Below are 17616 nucleotides of genomic sequence, written 5' to 3'. Positions count from 1 at the left end.
TGCTAATCAGGAAAAAAACCCTGTCCATCCAGCTCCCTCAGAGGAGCAGGTAGCCTGTCCAGTGCTCGTGCTGGCCAAGGTATAGCTACGTGACTGGAGCCAAGACAATCAGAACTCTAGGCTGGGATGTCACATCTGGATTCCGGAAGCATAAACTTCTCTCTTTCCTCTGGAAATGTGTGGCTATGTGTAGTCATCCTCTCCTTCTAAAAAAGGTCTGCGTGCAGTAGAAGACCAAAACCCCAAGAGTGAAAAAGTGGAGAGACTATACCTGGATACAGTTGTACCTGAAGCCTACCCATCTCAGTTCCTCTCAATCACATGAACCAATCAATTCCTCTTTCCACTTGAGCTTGTTTTAGGTGAGTTTCTATCACTTGTAACCAAAAGAGTCCTGATGAATACACTAAGCCTTATTTTTCTCACCTGAAAATTAAAAGGTTAGAGCTACAATGTTCAATGTCCCTTCTAAGGCCCCAGAGTTTAGAAATTTCTTACCAAATGGCCTAGGCAAGAGTAAAGACCAGGCACTGGAGAGAGAGACAAGATCAGCATGACTCTGAAATTTGGTTGATATTTAATTGAAATCTCACTTCTGGCACCTAAAACAATGCCTCGCACACAGTAGATCTCGCTAGGTGTTTCCTAGTTAACTAACAAGCAATGGCAGGAGTTGTGCACCTGAGAGTTTCACACTTCTAGGGTGAGTTTCCTCCCTGAGTCTGTCTCAGTCAGTCAGAGTCAGTCTCCTTCCCTCCCTCCCTCCCTCTCTCTCTCAGGTTACTGGAGGAGCTGGAGCAAATATTTTCACAAAGAAGGGTGGAAATTCTGAGCTCAGCACTGCCCCAACCAGATGGGAACCAGCTGTGCAGTGAACACCTGACAGAGGAGCTGTCTCAGAGCAAAACACCCCCCTCCCCAGGGTCCCACCTCGCTGAGGGTCCTGCTTTCTTATTCTCCCCATTCTGTTCTGGTTTTACTCGGGATGTTCCCACCATAACTATCCCAACCCAAACCATCCTCTTGGCTTCTCTCCGTAAATATATCTGTGCCACCCGTGGTCTGGTGGGAGATGGCACAGCACCACCCCTTGCTTGGGAGGCTGGGGAAATCCCAGGGCCTCTGTCTCCTTAGACGAGCATGGGAACTGAAGCACACAGCCTACAATTGACAACATCAACTCATGGAAGGACTGAACCCCTTGGTAGGTAGAAAGGAAGTGTCATCCAAGTCTCCCCAGTCCTTCCTGGGGCTCTCTGCGGCTGAAAACTCCAGCCAAAATAAAAAGGGAAATCACAAATGCAGCTCCTAATGCCTTGAGAAGTCAGGCAGATCTGCAGCGAATGTTCCCAGGGAAGATGGGGAGGGGATTACAATACAATTGACTCAGCAAAACTTTCTTAAATTTATTTTGAAACATTTCTCTCTTTCCCAAAATGCCTCCTCCTTAAAACACCACCCTCCCCCTCTCCTCCCCTCATGCCCCGTCCAGGCTCCCTCCTTGACCCTCATGTGTCTCTCTCTTCACTTCTCATCTAGAGCCATGTGGTTCCTTCTCCTTGTACCTTTTCCAATCCATTTCTCACCATCTCTCCTCCCCACCCTCACCCCCAAACTCACGAATGTCCAGGACCTGGGTGAACTAACACAGATCCCCTCTCTTTACAAGCTAAAGAGGAATGACATTGCAAATGCTTCTAATGGTTTTCTCTGCCCTGTATATAAGCATGGGAAATTTGCTAGCATGGAGATTCTATAACATTCTTTTCCAAATACAGAAGAAAATGAAGAGTTCATGGAAAGCGTGCCTTACCCTAGAACAGCCTGCACAGCTCAGTCTAACAGGCCTGAGAGTCATATTTCATTATAGAAAATGTATCAGCTAGATAACGCCTCCGATGTCTTCCTCCCGGCATTCTGGGTCCTTCTGGTTTTTCAGTTCCAATTACCACAACGATGGTTACAAAGCGTGTCCTGGCTGGGAGTGAGGGTGTTTCCACTTGGTTGGGTTTCCTTCCACTCCCACCATGTCACGGAGGATTATGCTCTAGGGGACAGAGAGATGAATATGGCCACAGAGGAGTCTGGCAATTGACCAGGCCCTGAACCATCTCCCTCTGGTATATCTTCAGGTCAGTTTGTCTAATTTTACCAAGAAGCCCCAGGGGCCAGAATAAATCCAAGCAAAGACAAGAGATCAAGATCAGCCCAACAACTGACCAAACCACCTAACAGACTCTTCACTTCGACACATTTAACTATTTAGGAAAATCTTACAAGCTGGCAAAGAACTTGAGGGCTGATAGGAAACTGAAGTCAACAAAGCATTAGACTCTGTCATCTATTTGGTTGCAACTAGTCAGGAACAGTCTGTTTGTTTGTTCCCCTGCAGTGAATTACTAATGTTAAATGTCATCCCTGCAAGGCTGTGGCTGACATAGGGTCCCTTAAACCAAATGTACATCTACCAGGTTCCTTTTCAGCAGCAAGTTCTATGAACCAGACTTGTGCTGAAAATTCACAATACATTTTTCAAGGGGAAACAGTTGAAGAGGTCTCATGGCCATAGGTGAGGTAAGCAATTGTCCCAGCTTGCCTGGGTCTGAAGTTTCCCAAGACACAGGAGTTTCAGTGCTAAAACTGGGACAGTCCCAGCCAAACTCGGGGCAAAGTCTAGATGTACCCCAACTCTTGGCTAGTGGCCACTATTGACTCAAAAGGAAGGGTGAGGTACACTGAAGGGAGGGTAGAGAGGGAGAGAAAATAAACAGCCTTGAAAAGGCCAATTTGCTCATAGAAGGTCCAATTTCTCCATAGTTCAAAACTGACTACAAATGTCAACTGTTCTAAAATGTGTACAAACTATTCTGTCAACAAAGGAGTTTATGGTCAATGATTTTGAGAAATGCTCCAGACAAACTCCATCAGTTCCCCTTAACATAGTCTCCATGCACATCAACATATCAAAGGCTCTGAGAAGTCCTGCAGTGGTGAACACATTTAATTTGGTACTCCCAAGGTGTCCCAAGTTTATCTGACCACACAAGCCTTTCTTCCACTTAATGGTCAGGATCATCCAACTGAACATACTTTGAGAAATGGGGATCTTATCCACAAAACCATAAACAACCTGGGAGGTACATGACTTACATTCAGTAAGACATCCATATCTACTTAAGAGGTCAATACATTTCTCCTTGTACTCAGTGAAAAGTATATTGAAAACTTAGCTAAAAGAGAGCCATGATCTATGTTTTTAAAAAGACAATTGGGGAAAATGACTGAGATGTACATAAGATATAAAAGACAAACAAAACCAGGAAAAACAGTGCTGAAAAGACTAAAGACTTAAACTTGAAACATAATCTGAAGTGAATTTTGTGTCTGATGGATGTGAGAGATTTATTTATTCATTCATTCATTCATTTAAATTAATTAAGCATGTATATGCCTGGTGCTGTGCTAGGTCCAGAGATACAGCAGTGAACATGAGAAAGTGATAAGATCTCTGATGCTTGGGGCTTCCAATCTTAAATTTCAGTAAGTGGTAACTACCAATCTTATCTTAACAATGAGGAACAAGTACAGGGGTCCAAAAGACGTGTCTCTGGGTCAGACTCAGGGGGGCGGTCATGATGCCTTCCCACAGGAGGTAATGTCAAGGCTTAGACCCAATGGATGAAATGGGTGGGCCTGTGCAGTGTGTGTAAGACTGTGGTGCTGGACAGGAGGGGAGAATGTTCTGACCAGAAGAAACAACACATGCAAAGGTCTGCTGATAAACAGAGTTCAGAACATTCTCTACACACGCAAGGGTCTTGTTCCTGAGGTCAGAGCTAGAATTCCCTTTAAAACATGAAGGGCCTCCACACACTTTGACGACTTATTATTATTATTATTAATTATTATTATTATTATTACTATTATTATTATTATCATTATCATCATCATTATCACCTAAAGGATGAGAACTTTGCATTAAGAGGAAGTTGAATCTGACCCTTTCTACACCTCTAATGGTCTATGGCTTTAAAATTGGTAGAATTTTATGATTTCCTTTAGAGGCTGTTAAAAGCTTACAGACTTCTCCACAAATGATAAATGCTGGGGAGGGTGTGGAGAAAAGGGAACCCTCCTACACTGCTGGTGAGAATGTGGTTTGTTGCAACCATTATGGAAAACAGTATGGAGATTCCTTAGAAAACTGAAAATAGACTTACCCTATAATCTAGCAATTCCACTCTTGAGCATGTATCCGGAGGGAACTCTAATTTGAAAAGATACATGCACCCCCAAAGTTCATAGCAGCACTATTTACAATAGCCAAGACATGGAAGCAACCTAAATGTCCATCAACAGATGACCGGGTAAAGAAGTTGAAGCGTGTGTGTGTGTGTGTGTGTGTGTGTGTACATATATATAAACAGAATACTACTCAGCCATAAAAAAAGAATAATACTATTTGCAGCAACATGGGTGGACCTGGAGATTGTCATTCTAAGTGAAGCCAGAAAGAGAAAGAAAAATACCATATGATATCACTTATATGTGGAATCTAAAAAAAGGACACAAATGAACTTATTTACAAAACAGAGACAGACTCACAAATAGAGAAAACAAACTTATGGTTACCAGAGGTGAGAGGGGATGGGGAAGGATAAACTGGGAGTTTGGAATTTACAGATACTAACTACTATATATAAAATAGATAAACAACGAGGTCCTACTGTGTAGCACAGGGAACTACATTCAATACCTTGTAATAGTCTATAATGAGAAATAATATGAAAAGGAATATATATATATACATAATATATGTAACACTAAGCTGTACATCAGAAATTAACACAACATTGTAAATTGACTATACTTCAATAAAAAATAAAATAAAAATTTTAAAAGCTTATAGACTTCTCCTTTTATAAAGCAAAGTTCCCTCCCTCCCCTCCTCAAGTCATAAATCTACGTATCAACAGACCGTACGTTTCTGATTTCTCTTTCCTTCACTGTGCACTAGTTCCCTCCATGTTCCCAAGAAAAGAGCCACAATGCCCACTTCATCAACCTTGACACCTCTTGGCTTCTTCACAAGATGCTTCCAGTAACCGAAGACTTACAGGGCATGCAAACATCAGCAGGTGCTTGTTGAGCCACTTAGATTTTTTTAAGTAAACCACACGGGCTGATACAGATATGACTTCCCCAAGCGGTGAAGCATACAAGCTTCCTCAGTGGAGACAACAATTAGGGAGGCCAACTCCAGCAGTGTCCTCTCTGGAGCATCCAGACAGGACACATAGCAGCTGAGACTGTGCAGGGACAACACTTACCCCTCTGAAATTCCAGGCTTTAGGAGATGGAAACATGGGAAAGTTGTTTTGCCGCTGCCGTTTAGGCCTGGAAGGGGACAAAAGAAAAGACGATGCGTTCGTCATTCACTGGTTAGCTATTCAGAGGAAATCATCAATTTCTGTTGTAGCTTTATCAAAATGAGAGCTGCCTGGAGGAGTGGCCCAGGCAGTGAGGCTGCTGGAGTTTCCTATAGCTCTGCAATCTTCCATGGCCAAACTCACCCCAAACTCCTTCCCCTAGTTCCCCAGGAGGAAAGCTCCAGGGTCCCTTCAAGTAGCCAATCTTTCACCCTTAAAAAAAAAGAAAGAAAATCTAAAATTCAACCTGGATGCAATCAAAAAGCCAGACCAAACTCCCAATCTTGAGCTTTATTTCTCGCACACAAACAGCCCCCAAAGGGACGCCATCAGGTGATGTTTGTCGCTACAGCTCCGCTGGGGACTCTCCCTTGCTGCTCACACGCTGGGGAGGCCCCGCACCTCCTCGCAGGCCACACTCAGCTCCAGGCTTCTAAAGGGATGATCGACAGGACATGCAGCCACTGCCTAACAAGTCGGAACTGGCTTCCTCACCTATTAATCTCTCCATACGAATCAATCTCCTTAGACGTTCAGGAGCACGAGCAGCAGGTAAACAGTACAGAAAAGTAAAGACGCAGCAAGGGGGCTGGGCAGCTCCAGGCACACCAGGAATGCCTTCTTTCTGTCTTGTAAAGTGTATCCAGTTTTGTAGCTGCCAACACACCCACAGGGACACCTTTTACAACGTTTTTACGGAGTGATAAATTATTCCTCTCCAAAGTGTTAAGTCTTTCAAGATGAACATTCAAATGTCATGTTTGCTTGAAGTACTACCTCACTGAAAAGCATCCCTGAAAAAGGTCCACCTTGGATTTGCTCTGGAGTTTTAGTCACTGATGTGCCAGACAGTGGGGATGCTGGTTTTGCACATGATACTCACACCTTTGCTTTGACCTCCCTGCCCCAGTCAGCAGGAAGGAAAGGCAGGATGCTCATAGTGAGCACTGCACAGGCTTTGCAGGGCATCACACCTGATAAAAATCTGCATTGGCTCTACCAGGCAGAAGAGATAAATAGACAAAATACAATTATAAGAACAGCAGCTGACAGATACTGAGTACTTAAAACGCTGTATGCTAATATTTCATGCAGTTAACCTTACTGACACACTCTGTGAGCCGAGGTTCATTGTTGCACCCATTTAATAGATAAGAAAACGGAGGCATAAGGATATTAAGTGACTTGACTAACATCACACAGGTGAAATCAGGATTCTGGTCTCAGGTGTCTGATCTCAAATTCCTTGATGTTTTATTACCTATGTGACCCTGAGCATGAGGCTCAAGCTCTTACACTTTCCTATTCTGATGTGCAAAACAGAAGAAATAATACCCAGCACATAGAGTCAAGACAAGACAAGGGCTTTAACTCCAGGGCTGTCACTGCTAAGTGCTCAGCCGATGTCAGCATGGCGCCCACCCCCGGCCCCCAAATCCTGACTCCAAGAACAGCCTTCAACCAGCGGCACAGGACTGACAAGGAAGAGCTGGGACAACTCACCAAAACAGATGGGAACTCCTGCCGGATGTATCTTTATATCCAACCCCCTTCTTCTGCCTCACCCTCCTCCTCACCCACACATACAACAATAAAAACCCAGGCTAATAACATCACAAGACAAACAGAGAATATGTGGGTGGTTATTTAGGTTTAATACCCTTCTCTTATTAAGTAACATGTTGGTCTAAGCTCTTCTGAAGACATTTCTCCCTGAAAAAAAGCCCCTAGAATTCAACAATACTTCTCCCTGAATAGCGCTCCCTCCCCTCCCAGGTTATAATTGGGCTTTGCTCTCCTAATTATGTGATGAGCTTCATTGCTTTCGAAGCAATAACATATACCAGAACATTCTGAGTCAATGTGCCCCTGTTTTATATGTCACAGTGCACAGAAAATGACAATCACAATAATTAACAGTGATTAAGTTACATGATGTGCCAGGGACTTGTCTAAGCACTTTGCCTACAAGATCTAAGTCTCACAATAACAACAACATGGGTTAGTATGTTATGCTTACTACAATGTTAACACATGACATACAGGTAGTACTATAATGGTGTTATATATTAAAATATTTTATATGCAACATTATAGTGGCATTATATACACTTAAATAATACATGCTAACTTTGTATCATAATATATTTTCATATAATATTACAGTATAATGGGGATATTATCATTACCCCATTTTATAGCAGGGATAAACTGAGGTTCAGAAAGGTTAAACCACATTCCAGAAATCATACAGCTGATAGGTAGTCAAGATGGGATTCATACTCAGATGTATCTGACTCCAGATTCAGAGGATATAGGCCCTCTCAAATAGAAAGAAGCCCCATCAAATAGGGCTTCCGTGCTTTGGGAAAGAATGCAGCCTTGGGATTCCTTGTGGGAGTGCATCAGATTAGCAGGGCCTCACACTAAGAGGCCTCATAGGCAAAGAAAAAGCGTCAGAGCAAGTCTGTCAATCCGGGGCATTCCTAAGCAACTTGGACGCACCCCTCTCAGCTGGGGAAAGTGCCAGAAAACCTACAGAGAAGACAAGAAGACGGCTGTCCCTAACTGTTGCTTCCCCACCCCTGCATTCCACCACCAGCCAGGCTTCTAGATCATTCGCATAGGCTGGAGTCCCTTTTAACAATCTAATCTGGCATCATAAGTCCACTGATGGTTTCCTCCTCCATCCCAGCCAAGCACTACCACCCACATGGCGTTAAAGGTCCACGTCAGGGAGTACAATGCACTCTCCTGAGAAGGTTCCTCAATGGAGCCCCTGAGGGAACTGGCAGCATGAAGGCCTTCATCTCAGAAGCCTGTCACGGCCAGGTCCTCGCCATGGGAGGGGCAATCAGTCTTGGGTATATTTCCTTTGTTTCAGAAGCAATTTCTTTGCACTGTCAGCAGAAGTCCAAGGGGGGAAATGGCACTTGGTTCTATACATTTCCCAGACACGAGGGAACGCAGTTGGACTTCTTAACAGGGCTGGGAGGAGTCATCCATAGTGTGTCCAGTCCTCAGGCCCCCGAGTGACCCAGGTCAGTGCACGACGTGCACACACGCGGTTAGGAAGCACAGCCCACCTGCAGGTGCCAGGAGGGCGATGCTGACCAGTAACATCCTCCACGCCCACCTCCACAGAGGGAGCGGTGGGAGCCAGGCCTGGGCGAGCAGCAGGAAAGAAACTGCTGAGACAGGAGGCAGGCTCCTTGCCTGAAAGGAGATTACAACCTCAGGAAAGTTTGGAAAGAAAAATTATAAACTCTCCACCCTCAGGAGAGCTTACGGTAAACATGGAAAAATGCCCACAGTAGGAGTGAAAAGTCAGGCTGCACCTCCAGATCTTTACTACCTGATAAATTCTGGGAAAAAAGAGTCACAGAACCTCAGAATTGCTCAGTTGGGACTAGTCACCTCCCCATTGCAACAGGCCCTGAAAGAGAGCCCTCGCGCCTCGGAGAGTGGGTCTGTACTCCTTTATGTGTAATGGGCTGACACATTCATTCCTTCACCAGCACTTACTGAGCACTTGCCCGTACACCAGACACAGTGCCACACACTAGAGACACAGCAGTGAGCAAAACAGATCCAGTCTCTGCTCTCATGAAGCTTGCAGAAGGACACCAGGCCAAAAAGTAAGAGAGAAGGAGAGATTACAACATGGTGAGTAATAAGTACTAAAAAAAGGAAGAAAGAAAGGAAAAAAAAAGAGTGGTAGTGGGGAATGCCAAAGTGGCTCAGTCAAGGTTTGAGGAGCCAGAAGAAAGACTCGACCAGCTGAGAGAAGGGAACGTAGGCCAGGCCACAGGAAAAGTATGCTCAAAGTGCAGGAGGTAAAAAACTGACCTTTGAAAAGATTAGCCAAATAGACAAAACTGATCAAGTTAAAAAGGGGGTGGGGAGAACACGGACAAATACTGTTACGGACTGGGGCACAGAACTAGACACAACATCAAGTAAATGACAGAAGAATGCTGTTAACAACTTGATGCCATTACACTTGGAAACTTAAACAAAACACGTATGTTCCTTTAAAATGTGTAACGTATCAAAACCATTGCAAAGAGAAACAGAAAGCCTGAAAAGCTCTATAACTAATAAAGAGATAAAGGAAAGCACCAGGCCAGACAGTTTTGCTGATGAATTCTACCAAATCTTCAACACAACAGCTCATTCCAATCTTACACAGATCGTTCCATAGGAGATAAAAAGAGCCCAGACTTAAGAAGTAAAGGAGAAAAGGAGAGATGACACATATGAACAAGTGGAAGTTAAGTGTGACAACTGAAATATCTGTGAATAAGGAAATGCATTAAATGAAGCTATCTATATTCATTCTTCACAACAGACGACCATCAAGAACTATACATTAATGAAAAATCTTCAAAAAAAGAAAGAAAGAAAAAGGGATGAAAATCCAAGTTGCAGGAGCTATGCATGATATGACATGATACTACCTAGGGATGCACGAAGTAACACTCTGTCTATGGCCACTATATATGTAGTAAAGATGTAAGACTGCAGATGAATAGGCTGTGCTTCCCTCTGGGGACTGAGAGGGGAGAGGGACAGGGGGAGGGGGCACACATAAGGCTTCATCTCTCCCTGGAATATTTTATTTACTCACATAAAAATTCTGAAGCCAACAGGGCAAAATGTTGCTGTTTATTAAACCTCTATGGGGGGAGGTACAGAGGTGAATATTATAAAAGTCTATATTTTGCTATATGGGTGAAATATTTTACAATTAAAAACAATAACAAACATGAATAATTTAAGGCACAGCTATACAATAAACTACCAGGCATCCATTAAAAACAATGAGGCACACTTACGTCCTCACCAGCAAAGACCTTAAAATACGGTATGTGAAATAAGAGACAGGACAACATGTGAACCCGCTCAGTTATACACACACACAGGTACAGAATCAGCTGCATGTGTGCAGACGGCCCTGGAAGAGCACACGCCCACCTGTTGACAGCAACTGATCACGTAGCCGGGAGGTGGGTAGGCAGCATAAATATGGACATTATGTTTTACATTATGTATTTTAAAATGATTACTATGGAAACATATTGTTCACATAACGGAAATTATAATAATGTTTATAAAAAGCCTGTGACAGGCAGGGAAGGAAGTAGAGAGGCATGAGATGAGGCTGATAAGGTGGGCAGGGCAGAGCCGGAAAGGCTCAGGTCGGGGGTTTAGCCACGAGGTGATGGGGTGACACTGAAGCTACAAAGTGGGGAGTGCGAGGATGAGGTTCGCCTTCAGGAAGACCCCTCTGGCTAGAGGAGGAGAAGACAGCGGAGGGGTCCAGAGTGAAGGCAGAGACCTGGAGGCATCTAGACCCCTGCAGCCACCTTCACGGGGCACTTTCGAGATTCTGAAGGCACAGAAATCATGTCTCTTCAGACTTCTCTCCCATTCTCCACCCATGCGCCAGTTATTTTTACAACAGCACTCCCTGTTCACTAAAAATATTATGTGAGCAACATACGTAATTTAAAATTTTCTGTTAGTCACATTAAAATGGTTTAAAAAGGTAAGTTTAATTTTAATAATATAGTTTGTTTAGCCCAATATATCCAGATACTATTATCAGTTCAACATGTAACCAACAGAAAAAAAAGTATCAGAGATAGTTTACATATTTTTTTGCACTGAGTCTTCCAGATCCACTGAGTATTTCACCCTTGCAGCACATCTTAATTGGCACTAGCCATGTTTCAAGTGCTCAGTGGGGACAGGAGGCATGTGTCTACCTTACTGGACTGCACAATTACAGAAAGACAGCACATGCAGTTCCAAAGAGCCCCAGACTTTGCAAACCACCACTCTATGTATCAATAGTTAGTGTCCAATCAAAATGTGTAAGTTGAGACCCACATGAAAAGTGAGACACTCTCCAAAAAGATATTTCTATCCATCTGAATTCAGAAACATTCAAAAGAGCAAAATATTTCACAAAGGCTTTAGAGATCTAGTCTCTAGAAAAACTAAGGGAGATGGTTTTCAGGTCACATCCCTACTTGAATGGAACAACAAATAAAAATTCTTCCCCAAATGGAGCCTATCCCAAACAAATATCTATGAACTGTTGCTAAACAGCAGAGAACTGCTTTTACCAAACTAATTTCAGAATTAACTAAAAGGAAGAGATTGAAGTGATTTTTTACACCCATGAAACAATTATATTTGTAGTTCCCCTTTTGTGAAATGCTTGCTGGGATCATTTACTCATTTATATAAAGGGATGTTCTTTTTTGTTATTGATATGTAAAGGTTCTTTATATATTCAGGATACAGCATGTAGCAAAGTGTCTAGCATATAGCTGGTATGCTAGTAACTGTATTAAAAATGTATACAATTCCATCAAATGATGAATGGAAATGGATAAACAAAATGTGATATATATGCATTAAATGGAATATTATTCAACCATAAAAAGAATAAAATACTGATACATGCTACAACATGGAACAACCTTGAAAACATTATGCAAAGTAAAAGAATCCAGACACAAAAGGTAAATCCACAGAGATAGAAAGCAGATGAGCGGTGACCAGGGACTAGAGGGAGAGAGCGAAAGGGGAGTGACTGTTTAATGGGTACACAGTTTCTTTTTGGGGTGATAAAAAAGTTCTGGAATTAGATAGTAATGATGGATATACATTGTGAGTGTACTTAATGCTACTGAATTACTATACACTTAAAACTGTAAATACTATATTACGTATAGTTTACCAGAATTTTTTTAAAGAAGGGGGTAAAGATATTTTCAGACAAAATAAAAGATATATATTTCATGGAAAAAAGCTACATGAAAGAATAATGCAAAATAAAATGCTATTTACTCTTCCAGAAGAGGGAATTATGTAAATAAAAGCCAGAAGAGCATTCTGTGCAGCCTGGGAATTGACAAAAATGGCTTAGATGGGAAGTTTTATCAGCCCTGTGAGGAATCAGCCTTACAAGTCTGTTTCTGAGACACATATTTACATGAATCACTCAACAACGATAAAAATTCCCACAGTCTCTGGCTCTCTGTGCTTCCTCCCACTCTCCACCCCCAGCCCGGGACTCTGCGCTCAGAGCTTCTGCAGCAACACCCGTTCCATCTTTGCTCCCATCTCACAAGCCATTCTGCTGCGTTTCTTTTTTGCATTTGAGCTTCCTGCAAAACTTTTATCTTTAGGACAACTTTTCATGGGTGTAGTCTTCCAGAAAACTGCCATTGGTAAATTTCAGTGATTCTCAGGTGATGCCATAGAGGGGCAGTAGGGCATAGTGGTTATAAACACAGATGCTGGAGTCAGCTCTGCCACTAACTTGCTATGTGACACTGGACAAGTGACCTAACTTCTCTGTTCCTACTTCCACCATCTGTAAAATGGAGGTAATAACAGGATTCCCTCATAGGGTTGTTGGGAGGATTAAATGTGTTAATATATATAAAGCACATAGTGCCTGGTGCACAAAAAGTGTACTTTAAGAGCTTTCCTCCTTCTAGGTGATGAGCTGGAAGGCCAGGGACTATGTGATTTGGCTTCATTGCTGCCCCTGCACTCCTCGCACTTAGTAGGACCTTAATAAATAGCTGGAGAATGAATATACTGTGTCTGCCCTAAGTAGGTCTGTGGCCAACTGTATCACAGAATAGCCTTATATACACGCTGACGGAACATGAATACAACCTCATGCACTTAAGCGAGAGGGAGAAGAAGTTCTGTAGTTGAGGGCATCTTGTGTGGCCTCTGCACACTTGGCATGAGTGAAGGCCGACATGAGAGAGGGCTGTGGATCTGCCCTATCTCAGCATTCTTTCCTCCCCCAGGCCTCTCTCAGGCTGAACTGGATCCTACAGGCACTTTCTGAACAGAAGATCTTCATCCAGCCAGCAACTCGGGCCAGAACTGCCCAAATCAATAGCACTGGCAGGAACACTGGTCATAAGGGCAGGTCAGGCTCCATCATGGCACCTTCCCCAGGGCATTTAAAAGCGCTTTGGATTACATGTGATTTTTACCTTCCTAACCCTGCCCAGGTTCCCCTGATGTCTCCTCATCCAGGAGAAAGGACCTGCAAAATGCCATAACTCCTCCCAGCAAATCAAAACCCCAAACACTCTAAGAGACACCATCTCATCATGACAAATACACCAAGGCTCCAGTCTATTTCCTTATTTCAAGTCCACATGTTGTTCATTCACATTTCCATGTGTTGGGCAGCTAGAACAATGTAAGACCACCAAATAGAGACAGCAGTAGCAGAAGGTGGTCAGAGCGCAGGTGCTGCAGCCTCCAAGACCTGGGCTCAAGCCCAAGTCCACTATGTGCACTTGGGCACTTATGGAGCTTCCTCAAGCCTCAATTTCCTATTTAAAATGGACACGATGAGACTTACACTTCATAGGGTCACCACGAGGAGTAAATAAGTGATTCCTGTAAAGTGCTTTGCATGGCTCACATTGAGTGCTTAATAAATGTTAGCTCTAGATCTCTGCCTAGTGTCTACTATGTGCCAGGCACTGTTGTAGGCATATGGGATGCTGCAGAGAATGAAACATACATAGTCCCTGTTCTTTTGGGGCTTATGTCAGGAGGTGATAAATTCTACTGAGGAAACCAAAGCAGGGTAGAAGAGTAGGGATAGTGGGAGTAGCTGCTAGTTTATATGGAGTGCTCAGGGCAGGCTTCTCCAAGAAAGTGATGTTTGAACAGAAACCTGAAAGAGGGAAGAGACTGTCTTAGGCAGACAAGACAGCATATGCAAAGTTCCTGGGGCACAGCTGAGGGGAAGCAAAGCCAATATAGCTGGAGTGGGGTAAACAAGTGATCAAGAAGCAGAGAAGGTCACAGAGGGAGCAGGAACTAGATGGCAAGGGTCTTACAGATTACTGCAAGGTCTTTGGATTTTAGTTCAAGTGAGATGGGAAACCACAGGAGGATTCTGAGCAGAGAAGAAACATGATTTAAGTTTTAAAAGGACTGTTCTCAATGCTGTGTGGAGATACAGCTGTAGGGACAAGATGAGGAGTACGAAGGAAGTGAGGATGGCCCAGGTGAGAGACAACAGGGACCTGGACCAAGATGGTGGCAGTAGGGGTGGTAAGCAGTGGTGGAGTTATGTACATATTTGAAGGTAGGGTAACAGGATTTGTTGGTGAATTGGATACGGAGGATAAAATAACAGAGAAGTAAAGGATGCTCTAAGAATTTTAGCCTGAGTAACTGGGAGGGTGGAGAAGACTTACAGGAGGAGCAGATTTGGGGACAAAAATCAAGAGCAGACATTTCATGTTTGAAATGCCACATTTGCATTGGATGGATCTCCAAATGGAGATGTGGAGTCAGCAGCTGGATTTAAAAAACTGGAGGCTGTATTCAAGAGTCATCAGCCTTTAGAGAGACGAGGAGCCCTGGCAAGAAGAGAAAGTGTTTCAAGGAGGCAGTGCTCTACTATGTCCCTAAGCAGGGGAAGGAGAAATTCCCACTGATTTGGCAAAGCAGAGGTCCCTGGTGACTTGACAGGAGGAAGTGAGTGGAACTAGGGAACTACAGCTGAGGGGGATTTGTCTGCAGATTACCTAGAAGCATTGTTTGTGGAAAACATAAGTTGACAAGGATCTCTCGAGTATTGGCCAGTCCACTGAGTCATTAAAATGTGAGCTCTCTGAGGGCAGGCACTTCTAACTTTTTAATGCCTCATTCCCACCCTCTGGACACCTGGCACATGGTAGATGAATTTGTAAGACTTTTTTTGAACTTTCTTGACATCTCCAGCCAAACAATACAGCTCAACAGGAACTTCCCATCCCTCACAGGATGGTATGGAAGACAGTGAGGAAACTCACACACAAATTATCCCAAGGTGGAATGTTTCAGTTCCCTCCCTTGACTAAAGAAACTAGAATGAATACTACTTGGCATTTATTCAGCACGAAAATAACGTGTTTCCCAGTTACTCCTCATTGGCACTCTGATCCTCATCATCAGAGCATGGATGACTTGTCGTTGGCAGCATGGAACTTCAAATATTCAAGCTAATTACAAGCTGGTCTAATTAGCAGAAACGACAATATTTTTGAGGGGATGTTTTGTAACTGAAGTGTTCCAGAAATCCAATTTAAGAAAATTATTTTTTTCTTAGTTTCAAAGTACTGACCGGCAAGTGATGTTTCTAAAGTGTTCAGGGGTTGCTTTTAAAAGCAAAGGGATCATTCTCCCTCTCCCCATCTGCAGCCATCTGAATTACGGCACATTTTCAATGGGAAAGACTTCATTACATCCTAAGGAAATCCACATCCTGCACCTCCAGGTCACAGCCCGGCAGAGAGTGGCCTCACGTCCCTCCGGAAAGGATAATTAGTTTTCTACCCTTTAATCAAGGAACAGCAGATTGTTGTTTTTCTAAAGTTTTGCCTGGGGAGAGCCTGTTCTTTCCCGAGTGTGTGTTTTTCTAACCAGGACTCCTTGTACGTACCCTACCTTCCCGTGAGTCAACACTGAGAACACCCCCCTTGTCTGAAATGAGAAACCGGAGCTCTCCGCTGATGAGAGACGCTGGCCCCTCAACTCCAGAGATGTGGAATCAGGTCACGGTCATCCCAATTTATCAGCACTGCTGACCTCTGCCTTATGGACTAGGAGACTCCTCGCTCACTCTGTCACGGAGATGACGTTTTTAAGAGTTTACTTAAAAAAAAAAAGATGCTTATTACCTGCCAGACACTGTCCTCAGTGCTTAAGAAATATTAACTCATTTACTCCTCAAAACAATTTTATAAGGAGGTACCTTTTTTATTCTCACTTTATAGATGAGGAAACTGGAGCTCAGAGAGGTTAAGTGACTTGTCCAAAATCATACAGCTAGGAGGTGCAGAGTCAGGATTCAAACCCAGACAGTCTGGCTCCAGAGAAAATGAACTGGGAAATAGATGTTAAAACCATTGCAGAAGCAGCGACAACAGAAGAAAGGAAATGGAAACTAAAATGCTTACTTTGCACCAGACCCCAAGTCAATGTTATGGGCTTAGTTCCTCTTTACATGAAGTGCAGTTGGACTTCAATAATAATAATAATAAAGATCAGATATTAGTCTTATTTATTAGTTTCTCTATATCAGCAAGTAAAAATCCATGCAGACTAATTGGTACACTTTATCGTACACAGGTTATACTCTGATAATATATAGTTTCAGTTTAAAATTGTTAATGGCTAAGTTTTCTTAATGTTTTAAATGAATTTGAATCAAATAAACAACCCTTAGAAAGCATTTTTTAAAATCACCTTGAACTATCTTTCCAATTTTTGTCTTAGAAGAATCAAGCCTTTGGAACTGTTTTATCAAACTATATACATACTAGAAACAAAAAGGAAGGAGATAAATTCATGTTTTTCAAATCCTGGAAAGCTCTAACTCAAACATTATATTTACAGACACCATACTCTCCTAGTTCCTCTCCAACAGGGGCTCCATGGGGGCTTTTTGCCCAGAGAGGAGTAGAAGAAAGTCTTCACACTTTACTCAATAATATTTTGATCAGAAGCTAATAAAATAAATACTGGTTGCCCAGTACCTCCAAGTTGAAAATCACATCCCTAAAAATGAGTCCTCAGAAATGGGCATCTCTGACAAATGTTCTGTTGATTCAAACTCCAAAAACACCCAAAATTCTTAAATTAGCCAGCATCGCTTAAAGCAGTTTATTGACTCTGATACAGGACCTACCACAGTCTCTAAGGTAATGAGAAGCTCCATAAATGCTGTTTTTGGCAGTGACTGGGGCCACACATAAAAACATGTTTATTCCCAAACTGTCGGTTGAAATATGGTGGTGGGGGTGGGACCACGTCAGAGTTGCTCTAGCATACATGCAGAAAAAGGAAAGGCAATGCCAAGGGCACCGTTCAAAGAGATTATTCCATCACTGTGACAAAGAGCAAGCCACCCCCAAGACCCTGGGTAAGAGAGGGTAATTCTGAGCAAGAGAATTACTCAGAATAAGAGAAATTCTGAGTAGAAGAGGGGAACATTAATACTATTTTAATAATAATAACAATACCTGTGCTACGCTCTTTATTTGGACTAACTCATTTCATTTTCATGGGGGCCCTGAGAAATAAGGGCCATAACAGAGAAGGCTGAGGCACTGAGAAGTTAGATTTGGAAATGTCT

At 42.9% G+C, this 17616-nt stretch overlaps 1 protein-coding gene across 5 annotated transcripts in view; it reads right to left on the bottom strand.

Moving 5' to 3' along the window:
• The window catches only part of ARHGEF3 (Rho guanine nucleotide exchange factor 3), a 294208-nt gene that overhangs the window by 180969 nt on the left and 95623 nt on the right, over positions 1 to 17616 (bottom strand). For 4 of the 5 annotated variants that reach the window (XM_032458236.1, XM_032458235.1, XM_006184835.3 and 1 more), the window contains one exon: positions 5331 to 5397. The exons of the other annotated variant lie outside the window; for it this stretch is intronic. In XM_032458236.1, coding sequence (XP_032314127.1) covers positions 5331 to 5397 — 67 coding nt within the window. The remainder of the gene's footprint in view (positions 1 to 5330; positions 5398 to 17616) is intronic. 5 annotated transcript variants of the gene reach the window in all.

This window comes from Camelus ferus, chromosome 17, assembly GCF_009834535.1.
Source record: "Camelus ferus isolate YT-003-E chromosome 17, BCGSAC_Cfer_1.0, whole genome shotgun sequence".
Classification (NCBI taxonomy): domain Eukaryota; kingdom Metazoa; phylum Chordata; class Mammalia; order Artiodactyla; family Camelidae; genus Camelus; species Camelus ferus.
The sequence above is the reverse complement of the archived record's forward strand: the minus strand, read 5'-3'. Positions and strand labels throughout refer to the sequence as shown.